The 18,934-nt window shown below is 40.7% G+C and overlaps 1 protein-coding gene across 1 annotated transcript in view; it reads left to right on the forward strand.

Annotated features, from left to right (window-relative positions):
- LOC309399729 (contactin-3-like) overlaps window positions 1-18,934 on the forward strand; it is a 239,464-nt gene that overhangs the window by 132,433 nt on the left and 88,097 nt on the right. Inside the window, exons 4-6 of the mRNA XM_081967803.1 lie at window positions 3,714-3,917; window positions 9,388-9,490; window positions 10,833-11,017. Of these exons, the coding sequence (XP_081823929.1) occupies window positions 3,714-3,917; window positions 9,388-9,490; window positions 10,833-11,017 (492 nt within the window). The remainder of the gene's footprint in view (window positions 1-3,713; window positions 3,918-9,387; window positions 9,491-10,832; window positions 11,018-18,934) is intronic.

Consider the following 18,934-nt stretch of genomic DNA (forward strand, 5'->3'; position numbering starts at 1 on the left):
TCACCCTTCTGGACAGGGAACTCCTGATATCTATTGGATCTTCCAGTTCAGGAGTTACAACAACGAGTACTCCTACCACCACTGGACCATTTTGTCTTTTACTTTCTCTACCCTATCCAGTTGCTCTTTCAGGCCCTGGTACTTCTCCAGCTTCTCATACTCCCTTTTCCTGATGTTTCTGTAACTTGGCACCAGTACTTCTACTTCCACTGCTGTCTTCTGGTCCACTATGAAATCTCATGATTAGTCACTATCTGCCTGCCAATCAACCAGACATCATGGATCTGGAAGTCCTACTGAATCCTAGCCCTGTTATTCTTCACTACCTTTTATGGAATCTTCTGTGTGGATTTGGAATGGTCTAGCTTGTACAGATGTTACAGTATAAAATGCCAGTTCTAATATTTCTAAATCATTGTATCCCAATCGTAAATACATCAATCCTCTTAAGGTTAAAGATTCTCCAATCCTATTCTGGTTCTCAGCTCAGTGCAAACAATTGGTTTCTTCTTTCAGAACTTTTAATTAATGGACATGAAAACCATATACTATATCTGAATAACTATTTTTATACCAAACTGTTTGCAGCATAACATAGTGTTGGATATCAGGTTAAGAGCTTTTAACTAAAATGGCGCCTTAATTATGGTATGGCATCGACATCATGATTTATTTATGAGAACTATATTCTTGCAGGTACCATTAGAATGGCTTGGATTGTACGTTAATGTTTATCATCCTTGCACTAATCTCTTCATGCTTTATGGTTTTATTGTGAATCCATTTTAATAGTTGTATTATTATAAAACTTCATATTTTTTTAAAAAAATGGATGCTAAATTAAATATTTAAATACATTTTTGGAAGGAACAAAGAATGTTCTTCAGCTCTACTATTAACATCTTATCAATGCCATGATTTTGATTGTGTAAATATGGTATTTCATACTCAAAATGTATTCAGTTTAAACTACTACTTAAAACTTCTCACCAAAACATTGATTCAGAAATAGGTTATTCAAATAACTTGTTTAACAAGAGCACAAATCAAGACCATTCCTTTTGCACAAAAACACCTGCAGTTATCAATTTGAAATTAGGCAGACAGTCAACTATTCTTTCAAATTGAAAGGCCCATAATTGTTATTTTAAAAAAATGGACTCAGGCACAAAAGCATCTGCAAATATTTTTTTCTGAGACAGATTAGTATTATCATTTCAGAAAGATCTACTGGGAAGAAAATACAGCAATTTGAAAATTACCTACCTGGATCAACAAGATCTATGATTGATGTATAATTCTAAAAATAAATATAACTTGCAAAACAATTTCTCCTCCATCATGTCAACAAAGGAAATGTAATTATAACCATAGGTTGTAATAAATAATAGTAAAAGAACATTAACATAATAAATATACACCAAACATTAGTTTTATTTGACGATAATGATAATGTATTGCATGCAAATTTAACAAATAAATTATTTCTTTTTCTGTAACTGCAAATAAGTTTCTAGACATAGTGACTGTGTGCATTTTCACCTTATATTTGGACAAAAAATACAAAGCCAAATTCTATTACTCTAAGGGCAAAATGTAGCTGGGTTTAACTATTAATCCAAACATTAACTTTAACACAAACCCAGCAAAAGTTCATTAAAAAATGATGGGTGTCCGGGAGCTAAAAACTCAATGAGATCATGCTTAGAAAGTAAATAAGAGGGTGTATTTGGATTTAGGGTGGGGGTATTGTTTGGAAAGAATTCGGGAAGAATTTGGGAATTTGCATTTTTTTTTAATTTGGTCCTAAACATTCAGAACATGCGTTGTGCAAGGAAATCAAAATCATAATCCACATACATGAGGTGCATTAAGAAAAATGGCACCCCAATGTCTTACCTCCAAACCCTTGTTTTTAGTTTAATTTTTGTAATTCTAAGCTGTTTTTATAGTTACGATTGTAAAATGTTTGTGTTTTATTGTTCTGTAAGCCACTTTGATAGTATTTTAGAAGTTATTTCATTTCCTTCTCCCCTATGTTTCAATATGTAGTTTGTGGTAAGTGTTGAAGTTTGTCTAAAACTACTAGATTATCTGCATAATTCTGTACAAACATTTCAAAGGCTGTTTTTGAAGAGTGCACCTTTATTTTTATAGAAGTAAATATTCAAACATTGAGATTTCAGTTTGTGTGGCTGCTAATCGGCATTATCTAGAGCAGGGGTGTCAAACTTGCAGCCTAGATGTGTCACATACTGGTCACACCCACCCCTGTTTTAGTGAAGGGGGAGGTGTGATATGTCACATGATGACAATGTGATGACGCAAGTTTGACACCCTTGGTCTAGACCAGTGCTTCTCAATTATTTTCTGTCATGCCCCCTCTAGGAAGAAGAAAACATTTCGCCCCCCCCCCGCGTGACTGTAAATAGTATCATTTGTCTATAAAATTGTTATAAGTACACCTCTGCATAACATAGCACACCGGTCTTTCCTCGTCTCCCACCGTAGTCACATGCTTTCTTTCCTCTTTCCCTCTTACTTGTCTATCCTTCCTTCCACCCTCCCTTCCTCCTTCCCTTCCTTCCTGCCTCCCTTCCAGTTCCCTCCTTCCTCTTTCCCCCTGCCTGCCTGCCTTCTTTCCCTCCTGCTTATCTATGCTTTCTTCCTTCCTTGCACCTCCCTCCCTTCTGCCTGCCTGCCTTCTTTCCTCTTTCCCTATCCTCCTATCCTTCCTTTCTCCCTCCCTCCTTCCCTGCCTCCCTTCCAGTTCCATTCTTCCCTCCTTCCTTCTGCCTCCTTCCTGCCTGCTTGCCTTCTTTCCTCTTTCCCTCCGGCGTGTCTGCTTTTCTTTCCTTCCTTCCACCTCCCTTCTGCCCTCCTGCTTTCTTTCCTCTTTCCCTCTTGCTTGTCTATCCTTACTCCCTCTTCCCCTTCTTCCCTCCCTCCCTGCCAGCAGCTCCTCCAGCATCCCAGCTGGAAGCAGCAGCACAACAGTCGACGTTACCAGGGGCGAAGGGGTGGCGGTGGCAAGATCAGGCGACCGCCTCCCCTTTGTCCCTTCCCCAACAGTGGCTGTTGCGCTTCCGCTTCCAGACGGAATGCTGGTGGTGGAGCTGCTGGCGGGGAGGCGAGCTACGCGGTGGCGAAGACGGGCGGTCCCATGCTTCCCTCCCTCCCACCCCCGTCCGAGCAGGCTTCTTGCACAGCTCCAGCCCGCGGCTCCAATGAAAATCCACAGTCCGAAGTGCTGCCACTTCCAGGCGGGATATATTATGCCTCGCCCACGCCTTCGCCGCCGTTGCACCCAGATGGAAAGGGAGCCTTCGCGCCCCCCTTTATGGAGCCTCGCGCCCCCCCAGGGGGGCGCGCCCCACTATTTGAGAACCGCTGGTCTAGACCAAAGCCTGTTGTGAACTCCTTTGGCAATTGCTTGACTTGCTCTTTCCCCATAAAGAATGAATTAGCAAAGAAGAAGCTAAAAAGGACAGATGGTTTGATTCCTCATGCATAATAGAATAGCGATAGCACTTAGACTTGTATACCGCTTCATAGTGCTTTGCAGCCCTCTCTGAGAAGTTTACAAATGTCAGCATATTGCCTCCAAAAATTTGGGTCTTCATTTTACTGATTTAGTAAGGATAAAGATTTAGCATCTTAAAAAATATTATTTTGTGATGGAATTATGCGTATATATTTTCACTTCTTTTCAGAACTTTCCTATGCTTGGATCTTCAATGAATACCCAACGTTTGTGCAAGAAGATAGTCGGAGATTTGTTTCTCAGGAAACTGGACATCTCTACATAGCTAAAGTAGAGCCATCTGATGTAGGAAATTATACCTGTGTCGTGACTAGTGCTGTAACTAACACCAACACTCTTGGATCACCAACGCCTTTGGTGCTACGGACTGATGGTATGCATTTATACTACCGTGGTGCAGTCAAGTGTGTATGCCTATATTATTTCCTGTATTAATTTTGGGAAAGAACAATCGTTTGGATATGTATAATTTTGAAACACACACTGTAAATTTCCATAATATTTACTGTTGTGTTTTTTTATAGAGAATGTTGTTGTACCTCCTTATTCCTATTTATAAATAACTTCAATTGTAGCATGTATAAATTAACTGTGGGAATTTTTCACTGTGCATAATACTCACAGACACTTTACCACAACCAATTAGTGTCAAGGAATGATAGAATGCAGCAGATAAAACATCACCTGCAAATTTTACTACCAATGCAAAGGGATAGAGCAGGAATAGGATCATATGGAAATAAACTAAGTATGCCAACTCTATGGTTGATTTTTACCCTTGTTCATGGAAAGGGAGGGCCTCCCTTACTCTTCCTTCAATACATCTTTCTCCCTTCACGACAACCACCGTAACCACACACATCCTTGATGATGGGAATTTAGAGATATCCAGATGTGCATTTCCATACACCAAAGGATTGTATATCAATTATGGCTTGTCGTTTATACTAGCTGTTATTTCTATGTGTATAATAAATTACTTTTTCCACTTACTCAAAATTGCAATCAAGATTTGTAACAGTTCATCAGAGTTCTGCTGCTATTTCATTTTTACAGGCAGATGTGTTTGTACATGCATGAAATATCAAGAAGCAGTTGTGATGAGAACCTTCAAAGTTACCTAGTTAATTGTTACATTTTCCAGTTCGCTGCTTGGAGAGTCCAAGCATGGGTTAAACTCAGCCAATCTGCCCAGAACTGAATTGAAATTTTAGCCACGCCTCTGGTGTTGCTTTAACTTGCCAGATTTTCAATTCAGTCAAAGCCCGGTGGACGCATTTCAGTTTCATCTGTCCTTTTTAGATTGCTTGGACTCTAAACTTCATTTTATTTTATTTGTCTTGTCTTTTTTCTGTTAATTTATGAATTTCCCTCCAATTTCTTCCAATAGAGAGCAGGAGTGGTGAGAAGTACTTATTAAATTCCTCTCTTTTCTCCCCTCACCATTCTGACTCCCATGGTGTCCCGGGCTTGCTTGGGCGCTGCGGAGGTCATTGGCAGCTGCTGGTGGAAGCATGGGGTCGGAGTGCTGATGCCCACTCGATCGCGCTGCTTATTAGTGTACGATTGCTTTTTTCCAACAGGGGTTTTCCTCGCTGACAGGAAGCTATATACAGCGGATGCTGGTCTTGAGGACCTACTGAAGCTCCCCTCTGTGGATGCACCAGTGGCTGCACTCACTTCTTCCGCAGTCCTTCCTCCCGACCTTCTGGAAGGACTCAAGGCAGAGGACAAGAGAGCAGAGAAGGCCTGCCATAAAACTCATCAGGTGGCTGCCTGGGCAATTAAGACATCCGCCTCTGCTTCCTTCCTCTCCAGAGCCTGTCTCCTCTGTCTAAGACAGTTACTCTCCAAAATCCCAGCTGGGGATAGCAGACACAGACAGGATGTCAATAAAATTATTGAGGCCACTGAATATATGGTGGACGCCATCTTGAATGCTGTCAAAGTTTCTTCTAGAGCCCTAGCTTCCAATGTTACCACCCATCACCTTTTAAGACTCAGACATTGGAATGTAGACATGTGATCCAAGTGGAAGCTCACTTCTGCTCCGTTTAAAAGCTTTTGGGGAGGCTTTAGACCCAGTCCTTATAGAGAATAAGGAGAAAAAGAAGGTCATGCCTTCAGTCACCAAAAAATCTGATCGCAAGGGTTCCAACTTTTATAGAAAGCAGCCCTTTCGGGCTTCAGATTTACCTTCCACATCAGGCTCCTACCAGAAGTCCTACTCCCAGAATGCTGGCAGGTCTCAGGACCATCAGTCCTTTCAAGACAGAGGCTGCCAGCAAAACTACTCCAAGCGGCCCTTCTGCAGGGGTGGTGGTGTCTGGTTCCAGACCGTTCCGCCGGTATAAGTGACTACCATTGGAGGGCTCCCATAGGAGGGCGTATCTAGCTGTTCAACGCCCAATGGAAGCACATCACATCAGACCAGTGGGTCCTGCAAATGATCCACATAGGTCTGACATTAGAATTCCTTCCCCCCCCCCCCGCCCCACCACTTCATCTGGTGTCCAACCCCCTCCTGTCCTGTCAAAAGAGCTCTGTTGGAACAGGAGATTCTCCATCACAAAGAGATAAGGGCCATAGAACCAGTACCCCCCAGTCACGAAGGGACAGGGTTTTATTCCATCCTCTTCCTTGTCACAAAAAAGCTCTGGGGGGAGGGGCATATTAGATCTCAAAAAACTAAACCGCCACATAGAGTACAAAAGATTCAAGATGCAGTCCCTTCACTCCATTCTGGGCTGCATCAGACCAGGGGACCTCTAACGTCCATAGATCTCAAGGAGGCTTACTTGCACATTCCCATCCGCAAGGCCCCACCACAGGTTTCTAAGGTTCTTTTACGCAGGCCAGCACGTCCAGGTCAGGGCCCTGCTGTTTGGCCTGTCATCGGCCCACAGAACTTTCACAAAGATCCTTGCAGCGGTGGCAGCCTACCTCAGATCACGTCCAGTGCCCCTCCAATGCTATCTGGATTACATTCTCATCCAGTCTTTGTCCCGCCAACAAGCGACGCAAGACGTACAGTACACGATGGCTGTCCTTCAAGATCACGGGTTTTCTCTCAACCTAGAAAAGAGCCACCTGGATCCAACCACCAGGTTACAGCACCTTGGCACCATCATAGACACAGTTGCGTGCTAGGTCTCCCTGTCGTCTGACCGAATGATGAACATCAGGTCGCTCGCGCAGCAAGTTCATCAGTCGTGGCACGTTCCAATTGTGCAGTTATCCCAACTATTGGGCAAAATGATATTGTGTCTGTCCATCGTGCCTTGGGCCAGGCTTCACTCTCGTCAGCTACAATGGCTTCTCCTGCCTCACCAGAGGGCCAAACAGAGCAATTTGCAGGTGTTGATTCTGGTTTCCCTTCTGCTACGTCAGTCCCTCCGATGGTGGATGACCTCCGCCCTGACGAAGAGCTTCTTCTTCAGAGAACCAGACCGTCTCACCATCACGGCGGATGTCAGCCTGTTCGGCTGGGGGGCTCACCTCCACAACCAGCTGGCTCAAGGCAGGTGGTCACCGTCTGAGTTGAAGCACAGCATCAACTGGCGAGAATTGAGAGCAGTGAGGTTGGCTCTCCCATCACTTCCAGAGCAGCATCCAGGGACACCATGTGATGATCCTTACAGACAATGTAGCAACCAAGGCGCACATAAACCGCCAGGGGGGGCACCCAATCCAGGTCCCTGATGGCGGAGGCCAAATCCCTGGGAAGGTGAGCAGAAAGACACCTGTGCTCACTTCAGGCGGAGCACATTTCCAGGGTGAGCAACATCCAGGCAGATTGGTTGAGCAGGGCCACAATTGACCATTCAGAGTGGCACCTGCATCCAGACATCTTCCATCAGCTGTCCCAGAGGTTCGGCTGCCCAGTAGTCGACCTGTTTGCCACTCCGGAGAATACTCACCTCCCCAGGTTTTTCTCAATGTTGTATAGCCCACAAGCGGAAGGGGTCAACGTGTTACATTGACCCTGGCCGCTGGGTCTTCTCTATGCATTTCCTCCACTTCCTCTCCTGCCCAGAGTAATTCAAAAGATACTGGAGGAGGGATCGGAAGTCCTTCTTGTGGCTCCCTTCTGGCCCAGGAGGACCTGGTTTGCCGACCTCGTGAGTCTGTCCATCAATCCACCTTGGCGAATTTCCCTGAACGAGGTCTCTCTCAGCCACAGAGCTCTACAACACCCGGAGCCCCAGTGGCTGCAACTGGCTGTATGGCACTTGAGAGGGACTTCCTGAGCAGGAGCAGACTTTCTGCCTAAGTTATCCACACCATTCAGGCACCCAGAAGACCGGCCACAATCAGAATTTACGACTCCACCTGGAAATCCTTTGAAAGGAACGATGGAACACTGACTGCAGCTACTGTTCACCAGATGCTGGACTATTTGCAAGATGGACTTGACCAGGGCCTGGCACCTAATACCCTCAGGCACTTATCCACTATTATTGTGCCTGACAGTCATTCTTCACTTGGACAACACCCCATCATCCATAGCTTTCTGTGGGGTGCCACAAATCTTAGGCCACCAGTCGTCCATAGGTTCCCATTGTGGGAACTCGAGGTAATGTTACAGGGCCTTATTTCCGCACCCTTTGAACCTCTGTGCTTTGCCAGCCTGAAATATCTGACCTTTAAGACTGCCTTCTTAATTGCCATTACAACTGTGCGAAGAATCTCAGAGTTGGCCGCTCTGTCGGTTAGGGAGGACTTGTGTCTGATTCTCCCTGACAGGATGGTCCTTCGTATGGATCCAACTTTTATTCCCAAAGTCAACTCCTGGTTTCACCGAGCACAGGAGGTCATTCTGCCAGACATTTGCCCGCATCCCAGACACCCGAGAGAAAGGAGATGGCACATGCTTGATGTCTGCTGCACTCTTCACAAGTACATCAAGCGCACGGCTGCCTTTCGGCGTTCTGAGTCACTTTTCATCTCTTTTCAGCTTGCTTCCCAAGGGCGTAAAGTCTCTTCATCCACCATTGGTTGTTGGCTGTGGGCATGCATCTCCCTCGCTTACATCTTGCAATCCAGATCAGTGACATGCCATATCACTGCACATTCTACACGGAGTGCAGCTACCATTGTGGCCTGGGCCTCCCAGGCGCCGATAGAGGAGATTTGCAGAGCTGCTACTTGGACTTCCTTGTCTCCGTTTGTTCAGAACTATAAATTGGACAAATTTGCTTCTGCGGAGGGGGTCTTTGGGAAGCGAGTCCTACAGGGGATCCATAACAGCGGAGACTCTTGGACTCTTCAGCTTCCTGCCTTAGTGACATTTAGCTTGGGTATGTCCCATGCTTGGACTTTCCAAGCAGCATACTGGAAAATGACATTTGGCTTACCTGAAGGGTCGTTTTCAGTACGCTGTGAGGAGAGTCCAACCCCACCCTGGGGTCTTTCTCTGCTTTCAAAGAGTATTTGGACCTGTGTTTATGGACCATCTTGGACTTCTTATCAACGTGCACAGTTCCATGCCTTCATTGAAAATCTGCCAAGTCAAGGCAACACCAGAGGCATGTCTAAAGTTTCAATTCAGCCCTGGGCAGATTGGCTGAGTTTAACCCATGCTTGGACTCTCCTCGCAGCGTACTGAAAATGACCCTTCAGGTAAGCCAATGGTCATTCTCCTGCATTCTCTATTTTCTTATGCTACATTTTCTAAAGTTAATAGGAGGTAAGTTGGCATGTTGAGTCATGTCAGCTCTCAATCAAGGGATAAAGCCATGACTATGGAAGTTGTAATCCATTTGTACTTCAGTAGGGCTCTTGTACAGTTGCTGATCAGGGTGTTAAGTTTCTATTTATCTTTCCCTTTTCTGGTATAAAAGGTGTGATGGGGGAATATGAACCCAAAATAGAAGTTCAATTTCCTGAAACAGTTCCTGCTGCTAAAGGATCAACTGTGAAACTAGAATGCTTTGCTCTTGGAAAGTAAGCATAAGTATTTTATTTCTATAGAAAGAATTAGACATAGAATGTTCTTTTGCATATGTTGTACTTATTTGAACCAATTTCAAATGAAGTAATACTGGATTACAAACTGAAGAACTTTTTATAAATGGACTATTTATTATATAATTATTCTAGTTCATATAGTAAGAAATGAACGTAGATTTTATACTGTGCATTCAATGTTAACTTTGTATAACAGAATCTTTAAACTAGTTTACATGGATTAACTGAGATACCAAAACGTTGCAATAATGGATACTAGTGGCCAAATTTATATTTTATCAATATAAATTCAGAGAAATTTGCCGACAGCAGTAAAATTCGAATGAAACTGTGCATATTAGGATATTTGATAAATGAAAAATTAAGGCGTTCTCAATTTATTATTAGCAAAGTTGATTCTTGGGACCAGATCAATAGAAGGATGAATAGCAGATCAATTATTCAGTATCATCTCTGTTTAAGCATAACATGACTTCTCAAGGAGCAACAGGTGATTCAGAAAATAGAACACTGCTGAGGAGGACATATGGACTTCATAGGGCTATTGATGCTGATTTATCTTGTAAACCAGGGGTGTCAAACTCAATTTTATTGGGGGCTGCATCCAGTTGTGTTTGATCTCAAGGGGCCAGGATGGGCATGGCCAGCTCGACATCACTCGTATTGGAGACGCCTGTGGTAACTGAGCACTCTTGCCAGTGAAAACAAGCTCCTAAGCTCCATTTTCGGCTGCGACAGCCTCCTGCAACCCTCTGCCAGTGAAAACAGAGCTTGGGGGTGGCGCACACGGTTCTGGCGAGTTGTTTCTGGCTGTGACGGCCTTTTGCAACGCTCTGCCAATGAAAACAGAGCTTGGGGGGGAGGGTCGCATGTGGTCCTCCTGAGCATTGTTTTCGCTGGCAGAAGCATCAGGGGCCAATCCTTTGCTGTCTCCAGGGTGGCCCCATGGGCCAGATCTGAATACCCCATGGCCAAATCTGGCCCCCAGGCCTTGAGTTTGACACTCCTGTTGTAAACAGTCTTGTTTTCTCTTCCTCCTTTCCTTCCATCCATCCATAATGTAGGTGGAAAGAGTGATTTCAATTATACTTTTGTTCCATCTTTTTGAAGGTTTGAATAAGTTTGTCTAAAAAAATTAAAAATCACTCTTGGCAGATTTAAACAATTAACTAACAACTGTCTTCCAAAAGCATACCAAACACTGCAAATTCCTTCTAATATGTAGATCATATTAATCTACTTTAGATTTTTTTTAAAAAATCAGATAATTATGTACAACATAATCTTTAAAATATTCTATTTAATTTCATTGCTGTAGTCCAGTTCCTCGAATTAACTGGAGAAGAACTGATGGGACACAATTTCCAAGCAAAGTAATGTTGAGAAAATCCAATGGCATGATTGAAATTCCCAATTTTCAACAAGAAGATGCTGGTCTCTATGAGTGTATCACTGAAAATACTAGAGGGAAGAATGTTGCAAAGGGACGGCTCACATATTATGGTAAGCATTTAAAAAAAACAGAGTTCTAAAAGTATTTAAGGAATATTCATTTGAGAGGTGCTACTATTTCCCATTTTCTCCAACTACAAAAAGCCCTTTGAAGGAATTTCTGCTGAAAGAGTGTGCAGTCCAATGTTATGTGGTTAAAGTTGGGCTTGAACCTGATCTCTCAAGAACCTGCCCAAAACTCTAACTCTGCAATGGCATATAAAAATAAATGTGTTATATCAGTGATATAAGTGCGTATGTGTTCGCTTTGAATACTGAAGATACTAATTCGCTATTAGCTTTTGATACCTTTAATTTACCCTTTTTGCCCAAACACTTAGAGATTACAGACTTGGTGAAAATTTCTACACACACACACACACACACACACTGCAAGTATTTGCAGATGATGTGGTGTTGGTGTTGGAAGGTTCATTGAAAGGGATAGAATTAATGGGAAATGAAGTTGGTATGCTAGATGACTTCAAGATTAATAAATCAAAGACAAAGATTAAGATTAAGAAAAAATGTGAAGACATAGGAGCAAGTGGAATTGATGTATAGGACGGTGTTCAACATAGAGGGAAAAGTAAAATATTTGCTTGTTAATTGATTAACATGAATTGTATGTTAAAATGTGGAATGAAGTTTTTAAAAGTTTTTTTTTTTAAGATAGGATGAATTACAATTGTTATTATCAGGAAGAATTTCTGTGAAAAAAATAAAGTGTTTTATCCAGAATCCTATTTCTTTTTCAAAGATTCCCTATTTTGACTCTGGATTTAATATTTAAACAATAGCACAAAGAAATACCTAAATGCGTTTGGCAAAAAATAAATAAATAAATAAATAAATAAAATAAGAATTTGGTATAAGGACGTTCAAGACACTAGCTTTACCAGATTTGAAAATGTACTTTGCAGCATATTGCTTAATTTGGTTGAAGGAATGGGTGATGCTGAGGGATGGAAGGTTATTGGATTTAAGAAGGGCACAATTTGAGATTTGGCTGGCGTGCCTATTTATGGTATGACAAGATTTCAGAAATCATTTCATTAGATGTGCCATCCTGAGAATTTGGAATAATATCAACCTAGTATATATCCAAAAATACCTTGCTGGATTTCCCAAAAAGAAGCATATTATAAAAAAGAAATGGCAACTAGACAGAAGTTTTGATTGGTGTGAAATTTCTAATATTTTCAGTTGGCAGTTCTTTCCTTTTTCTTTCTATTACTGAAAAATAACCGTAGGAAAAAAATGCTTATATACTACTAACTTTCTAACTAGATATGTGTAGATATAGAAATATCTAACCCATATACTAGAATAAGAAAAAATAAAATAAATGAAAGAACAAATCAAAAATATTTGTTACTTCAATTGTCTACATGTTTGGTGTATTACTTGCTATTGCTTCTCCCAGCAAGCGTTTTAACCCATATCGGTAGGTAGTTATCAATTTATGACCACAATTGTGTCTAAAATTTCTGTTCCTAAGCAAAACAGTTAAGTGACTTTTGCCCCATTATGTGACTTTTCTTGCCACAATTGTTAAGTGATGCACTGCAGTTGTTAAGCTTGATTGTTAAGTGAATCTGGCTTCCCTGTTGACTTTGCTTGTGAAAAGGTTGCAAAAGGTGATCACATGACCCCGGGACACTGTAACCGTCACAAATGCATATCAGTTGCCAAGTGCCCGAATTTTGATCATGTGATCACAATGAGGCTGCATCAGTTGTAAGTTTGAAAAACGGTCAGAAATCACTTTTTTTTAGTGCCGTTGTAACTTCCAATGATCACTAAACAAATATTTGTTCAACATATTCAGAGTATTAAATTTTGTCTAGTGCTCCTCCAGCCTCTACATCTTAACTTCTTTTAGGCAGTTATTAATTATCCTGTGTGTGTTAGACTTTGTTGATAAAAACAGAACTTAAAAGACCTATATTATTATGCTGCAACAAAATAATTAATTATCTGAAACTTTAATTTTAGTTGCTTATTTTAATGCAAAAATAATACTTTCACAATTTCTCTACAAGGCTATTGTACATTATTTGCTTTTTCTAAAATATTTCTTGGCAAATTATATGGGCATAATGCAATTTTTCTTCCTATTTTCTTTATTTTTGCTTAATAAAATATGAAATAGGCACTCTACGAAAATCCTCTTGCACTTTAAAAATATGCAACCACTGGATGCCAACAAAGTATATTGTTATTTTATTGGGGTGGAAGCTGAAGAACTAGCTTAAGTGTTAATTAGCAATATTTATAAAACATTACTCCCCCAAGACGTAATTTTCCTTGTGAAAACTGGAAGTTAAGGATTGTTTCACTTCCAGTTGGAAAGAAAATGCATAATGCAAGGAAGGCATATAGGAATATTTTAATAATATCTTATTCTATAAGGCAGTATAGCAATGCAATGTGTCTTGTATTCTATAAATTAACAAATACTTAATATAAATAAATATAGCATATAAAACTGAAAAGCATTGCCAATCACAGCTGTTTTTAGCAAATATCATAAGACTGTTCATCTGCTACTTAAAAAAATAATACACAATAAAACAAAGATTAATTACCAGCAAATTTCTCAACAACTTTGATAGTTAGCTCTAACTAGGGATTCAGCTGCATTATTGTATGCCAGTCATATAGTACTTTCAAACTGATTATTTATTTTATTGGCCCTGAACTGTTGTTCATGTCATGGGACCAATGTATTTCTCTTTTTTTCTTGTTTGGATTGCAAATATAATATATTGATGTTGCCTCCTACCCCAATTCAGTGCAAATATTTTCTTGGAAATCAACCCACCTTAATGTAAACCAAATTGTAAAATCGAAACTTGAAAAGCTTTCTTTCTTTCTTTCTTTCTTTCTTTCTTTCTTTCTTTCTTTCTTTCTTTCTTTCTTTCTTTCTTTCTTTCTTTCTTTCTTTCTTCCTTCCTTCCTTCCTTCCTTCCTTCCTTCCTTCCTTCCTTTCTGTCATTCATGCATTCATTCATACATTCATTCATGCATTCATTCATTTAGCCACCCATCTTATCAGATGGTAGGGCAACATTGATATGCACAATGTAATAAATGCCTAACTCACTTAGTCTCCCTTTTATTATACAAGATGTATCAGTTCAATTGACAATACAAAGGATATTGGAAATAATTGAAGGACTGATTCTACCCATCAGTTGGAAACTTGGGCAAAAATTGGTGTATTATGAGTGTTTGTTGAATATTGATCTATTCAACAAAAACAGAAAAACAATACAGATTTTTTAATTAAAATCACAGAGATTCATAATAAAACCTATGCTTTTGTAGGCTTTCAGGATTTGGTACAAAACTGCCACTTTAGATGATGTTTTCTTTATTAAATGAACAAGCAACATCTTTATTTGGATTTTGATCTCCCAACCAAACTTTGAAAGCAAAATTTGCAATTTAAGTTAAAAGTCTGTGGTTCCATTGCTTCTCTACCCACATTTTAGAGGGAACAAAAGTATACCACTTCTCTTTGTTAAGCAACCTTTAAGACTATATTATTTTTCTCTATTCCAAAATGTTAATAGCCTATATCCATGTTTCTAAATATTCTTAACCACCACTATCTAGAATCACAGGAAGGCTTAGAGATATTGGCCCAGCAGTTCCCTCTGTCACTTGGTCTGGCAGCTGGCTTTTCTTTGCTTGGTAAAACTTTTGATCTCCTGTCAGCTTCAAAATCTCCAGGGAATCAAAATTGCTAAGTGTGTCTGAGGATCACCAGGCAATATTTTTTTCATTCTTAATTCATAAATCTTCAACAGCCTTCTTGTCTAGAATCTATCTGAGGCTGTGCAAACCAATAAGCCTCCCAATTCTTATTCCCAGAGTTTGTCTGAGAAATGTAGGATTCCGCCTCTTAGGACAGTACAACAGCCTTTTTTTCCTCCATTGCAGAGATGTGTTGCTTCCGGTTTGGCCCGGATCGGGCGAACCAGTAGTGGCAGTGGCGGGAGTCTCTGCCCGGACAAATTCTGTGCATGCGCAGAAGCATTGTGGGTGAGCGCAATGGAAACCCATCTTTGCATACATCTTCCAATGTGAAAGTAGACTAAGCTAATCTCAATTTTTCCTCTCACTTAACTAGCACAAAGCTTTGGGATTTCTTTGTGGATGTCTAACAGCCTGGAATAATCCATAGTGAAATGGATTATTAACAAAAAAAGTGAAATGGAAAATTAACAAAAAAAGCTTCTTCCAACATGTTAAAAACAAGAAAAAAGTTAAGGAAACAATTGGTTCATTGCTAGGAGAAAGTGGCAAGAAGGTGACAAGCAACAGGGAGAAAGCAGAACTATTTAACTCATGTTTTGCATCTGTCTTTACACAAAGGGTTAAAACAGTCCAACCTATCAAAAGCAGCACCACAAAATTAGGAACACAAATTGAAATAGGGAAGAAAATGGTAAGTGAGCACCTGTCTACCCTAGATGAGTTCAAATCACCAGGACCGGATGGATTACACCCCAGAGTTCTGAAGGAACTAGCAGACGAGATCTCAGAACCACTGAATTATATCTTTCAGAGATCCTGGAACACCGGGGAACTACCAGAGGACTGGAAAAGAGCTGATGTGGTTCCCATCTTCAAAAAAGGGAAAAAATTAGATCCAGGAAACTACAGACCTATCAGCCTAACCTCAATACCAGGAAAGATTCTGGAAAAAATAATCAAGCAACGAATTTGCGAACACCTAGAAGCAAACAAAGTAATAGCCAAAAGCCAACATGGATTTGTCAAAAACAGATCATGCCACACTAATCTTATTGCATTCTTTGATAATGTGACAAAATTAGTGGACCAGAGGAATGCCGTTGATATAGTTTACTTGGACTTCAGTAAGGCTTTTGATAAGGTAGACCATAACCTACTACTAGATAAAGTAGAAGAATGTGGGTTAGACAGCATCACCACCAGATGGATTGGTAACTGGCTGACCAACCGCACTCAACGTGTAGTTCTCAATGGAACTGCATCTACATGGAGGGAAGTATGCAGTGGAGTACCCCAAGGCTCTGTTTTAGGCCCAGTACTCTTCAACATCTTCATCAATGATTTGGATGAGGGAATAAATGGGGAACTCATCAAATTTGCAGATGATACCAAGCTGGCAGGAATAGCCAACACTCCAGAAGATAGGCTTAAGATACAGAAGGATCTTGACAAACTTGAACATTGGGCACTATCTAATAAAATGAAATTCAATGGTGAAAAGAGTAAGGTTCTACATTTAGGCAACAAAAACGGAATGCACAGGTACAGTATAGGTGATACCATACTCAGTAGTAGTAACTGTGAAAGGGATCTTGGAGTCCTAGTGGACAACCATTTAAATATGAGCCAGCAGTGTGCAGCAGCTGCCAAAAAAGCCAACACAGTTCTAGGCTGCATCAACAGAGGGATAGAATCAAGATCACGTGAAGTGTTAATACCACTTTATAATGCCTTGGTAAGGCCACACTTGGAATACTGCATTCAGTTCTGGTCGCCACGATGTAAAAAAGATGTGGAGACTCTAGAAAGAGTGCAGAGAAGAGCAACAAAGATGATTAGGGGACTGGAGACTAAAACATATGAAGAACGGTTGCAGGAACTGGGTATGTTTAGCTTAAGAGAAAGAAGGACTAGGGGAGACATGATAGCATTATTCCAATATCTCAGAGGTTGCCACAAAGAAGAGGGAGTCAAACTATTCTCCAAAGCACCTGAGGGTAGAACAAGAAGCAATGGGTGGAAACTAATCAAGGAGAGAAGCAATTTAGAACTGAGGAGGAATTTCCTGACAGTGAGAACAATTAATCAGTGGAACAGCTTGCCTCCAGAAGTTGTGAATGCCCCAACACTGGAAGTCTTTAAGAAGATGTTGGATAGCTATTTGTCTGAAACGGTATAGGGTTTCCTGCCTAGGCAGGGGGTTGGACTAGAAGACCTCCAAGGTCCCTTCCAACTCTACTATTGTATTGTATTGTATTGTATTGTATTGTATTGTAAATGCCAAATAGCATGTAGCTTACACACATATTTAAAAAAAGGAAAGGTTGGGGAAGAATCCTTTAGTGGTGTCACAGTTATCACTGTTACAGAGCAGTTACCTGTGTTACAGGCTTGGAGATGAAAATATGAAGAACATGAATTGAATGAATTGGGTATGGCTAGTCTAGAGAAGAGAATAATTAGGAGTGACATGATAGCAGTGTTCCAATATTAGAAGAGCTGCCACAAAGAAGAATGTGTCAACCTATTTTCCAAAGTACCAGAAGGAAAGAAAAGAAACAATGAGTGGAAACTAATCAAGGAGAAAAGCAATCTAGAAATAAGAAGAAATTTTCTAACAATGAGAACAGTCAACCAGTGGAACAGCTTGCCTTCCAATGCAATGACAATAAAGTAAACTTAAACTTCAGAAGTTCTGTGTGCTCCATCACTGGAGACTTTTCAGAAGAGACTGGACATCTACTTGTTTGAAATGGTATAGGGTCTCCCCTGTTTCAGTAGGGGTTGGACTAGAAGACCTCCAACGTCTCTTTCAACTCTTTTCTGTATTCTGTAATTTTTGGGTCCCTTCCATATCTATACAAAAAATCAGCAGCTCAGTGCTGTTTGCCTATCTGATGCTGTACCACAATTTTGTGTGGTTGCAAGGTAATATACCAGTATGTACTCTTCTGTTATCATTCTTTTTTTCTGAAGGTATGTGATTAATGAAAAGCCACAACCCCACAAGACTACTTACTTTAGATCATAACTTTGTTACTCTGTAGTGCTATATACTTTTTCCTGGAAATATTTTTTTTCCCCCTGAAAGTTAAAGAATTAGTACTTCTGTACTAATCCATCTTCTAGGCCCACATCAGAAGCAGCACAAGGTGACAATACACAGCAGTATTTAATTCTTTCACACTCAGAAGTTCCGTGAACTTTATTCAGTTCCCTCTTCTTAGTTATATGAGGATTTTTGCCTTGGTGAAAAATGAAGTTTAAATCATCCTTTGTATCCCATAATTCCCAGGAGAAAGGCTACATTGAAGAGTTTACATTTCTTTTTTTTCTAGTCGGAGTTTTTGCTGACCTGTAGTATGTACCTAAATTTACACAATTCAGAAAACCCCAGAGGACATCTGGCTAGAATAATAGTTAAACGTGTTTCTTGAACTTTAGAAATAACATCTTTTAGCTAATTCAAGTTATTCTTCACAGACAATATTATAAATAAGAATATCACCCCAAAAAATTTCACAACACTTTCCTTTGCCATCTTTCCTTTGTGTTTGATCCATGAATGACTTTAGTAACTTTGGAAAGGAATGGAACAAGGAGTGTAATTCTTTTCATGGAACTTTATCTTGGTTCCTTAAGGTTTAATATATTGGCTTTCTGTACAGGATGATCATGAATCTCCACATGCTTGGTCCATCCTGGCCAAAAGAATTTGCATCTTCTTAGAGTTTTTCATGCCCCATATGATAAGAAAAGAGAATCAGGTTGTTCTAATGGTTAAACCCCCAGGCTAGAAACCTGGAGAACATGACTTTTTTCCTGTCTTAAGCACAAAGCCCGCTGGGGACTCTGAAGAAGTGACGCTGGGATTGTTGTCTGCACTTGGGAAAAGCAGTGGCAGTCAGGCAAACATTATTCCCTTTTCCCCAAGGCCAGGGCTGCTAATGCTTTCCCCCCAAAGTTTACAGCCCCATAAACTTGAGAGGTGGTAGGCTCATTCATTTATTAATTCCACCCACTTGCAGTTTACTCACAAGCATCTTCACTGCCTTCAAGCTACCTGGCTAATTAAGCCAGAAATGCTCATGGCCAGAGGAAGCCTCATTTTCCCCAAGCTTACAGAAGTGAACACTAAGATAAGAGGGGGGGGGGGGTGCA

The sequence above is a fragment of the Natrix helvetica genome (genome assembly GCF_964273705.1).
Source record: "Natrix helvetica genome assembly, chromosome: 1".
NCBI classification, from domain to species: domain Eukaryota; kingdom Metazoa; phylum Chordata; class Lepidosauria; order Squamata; family Natricidae; genus Natrix; species Natrix helvetica.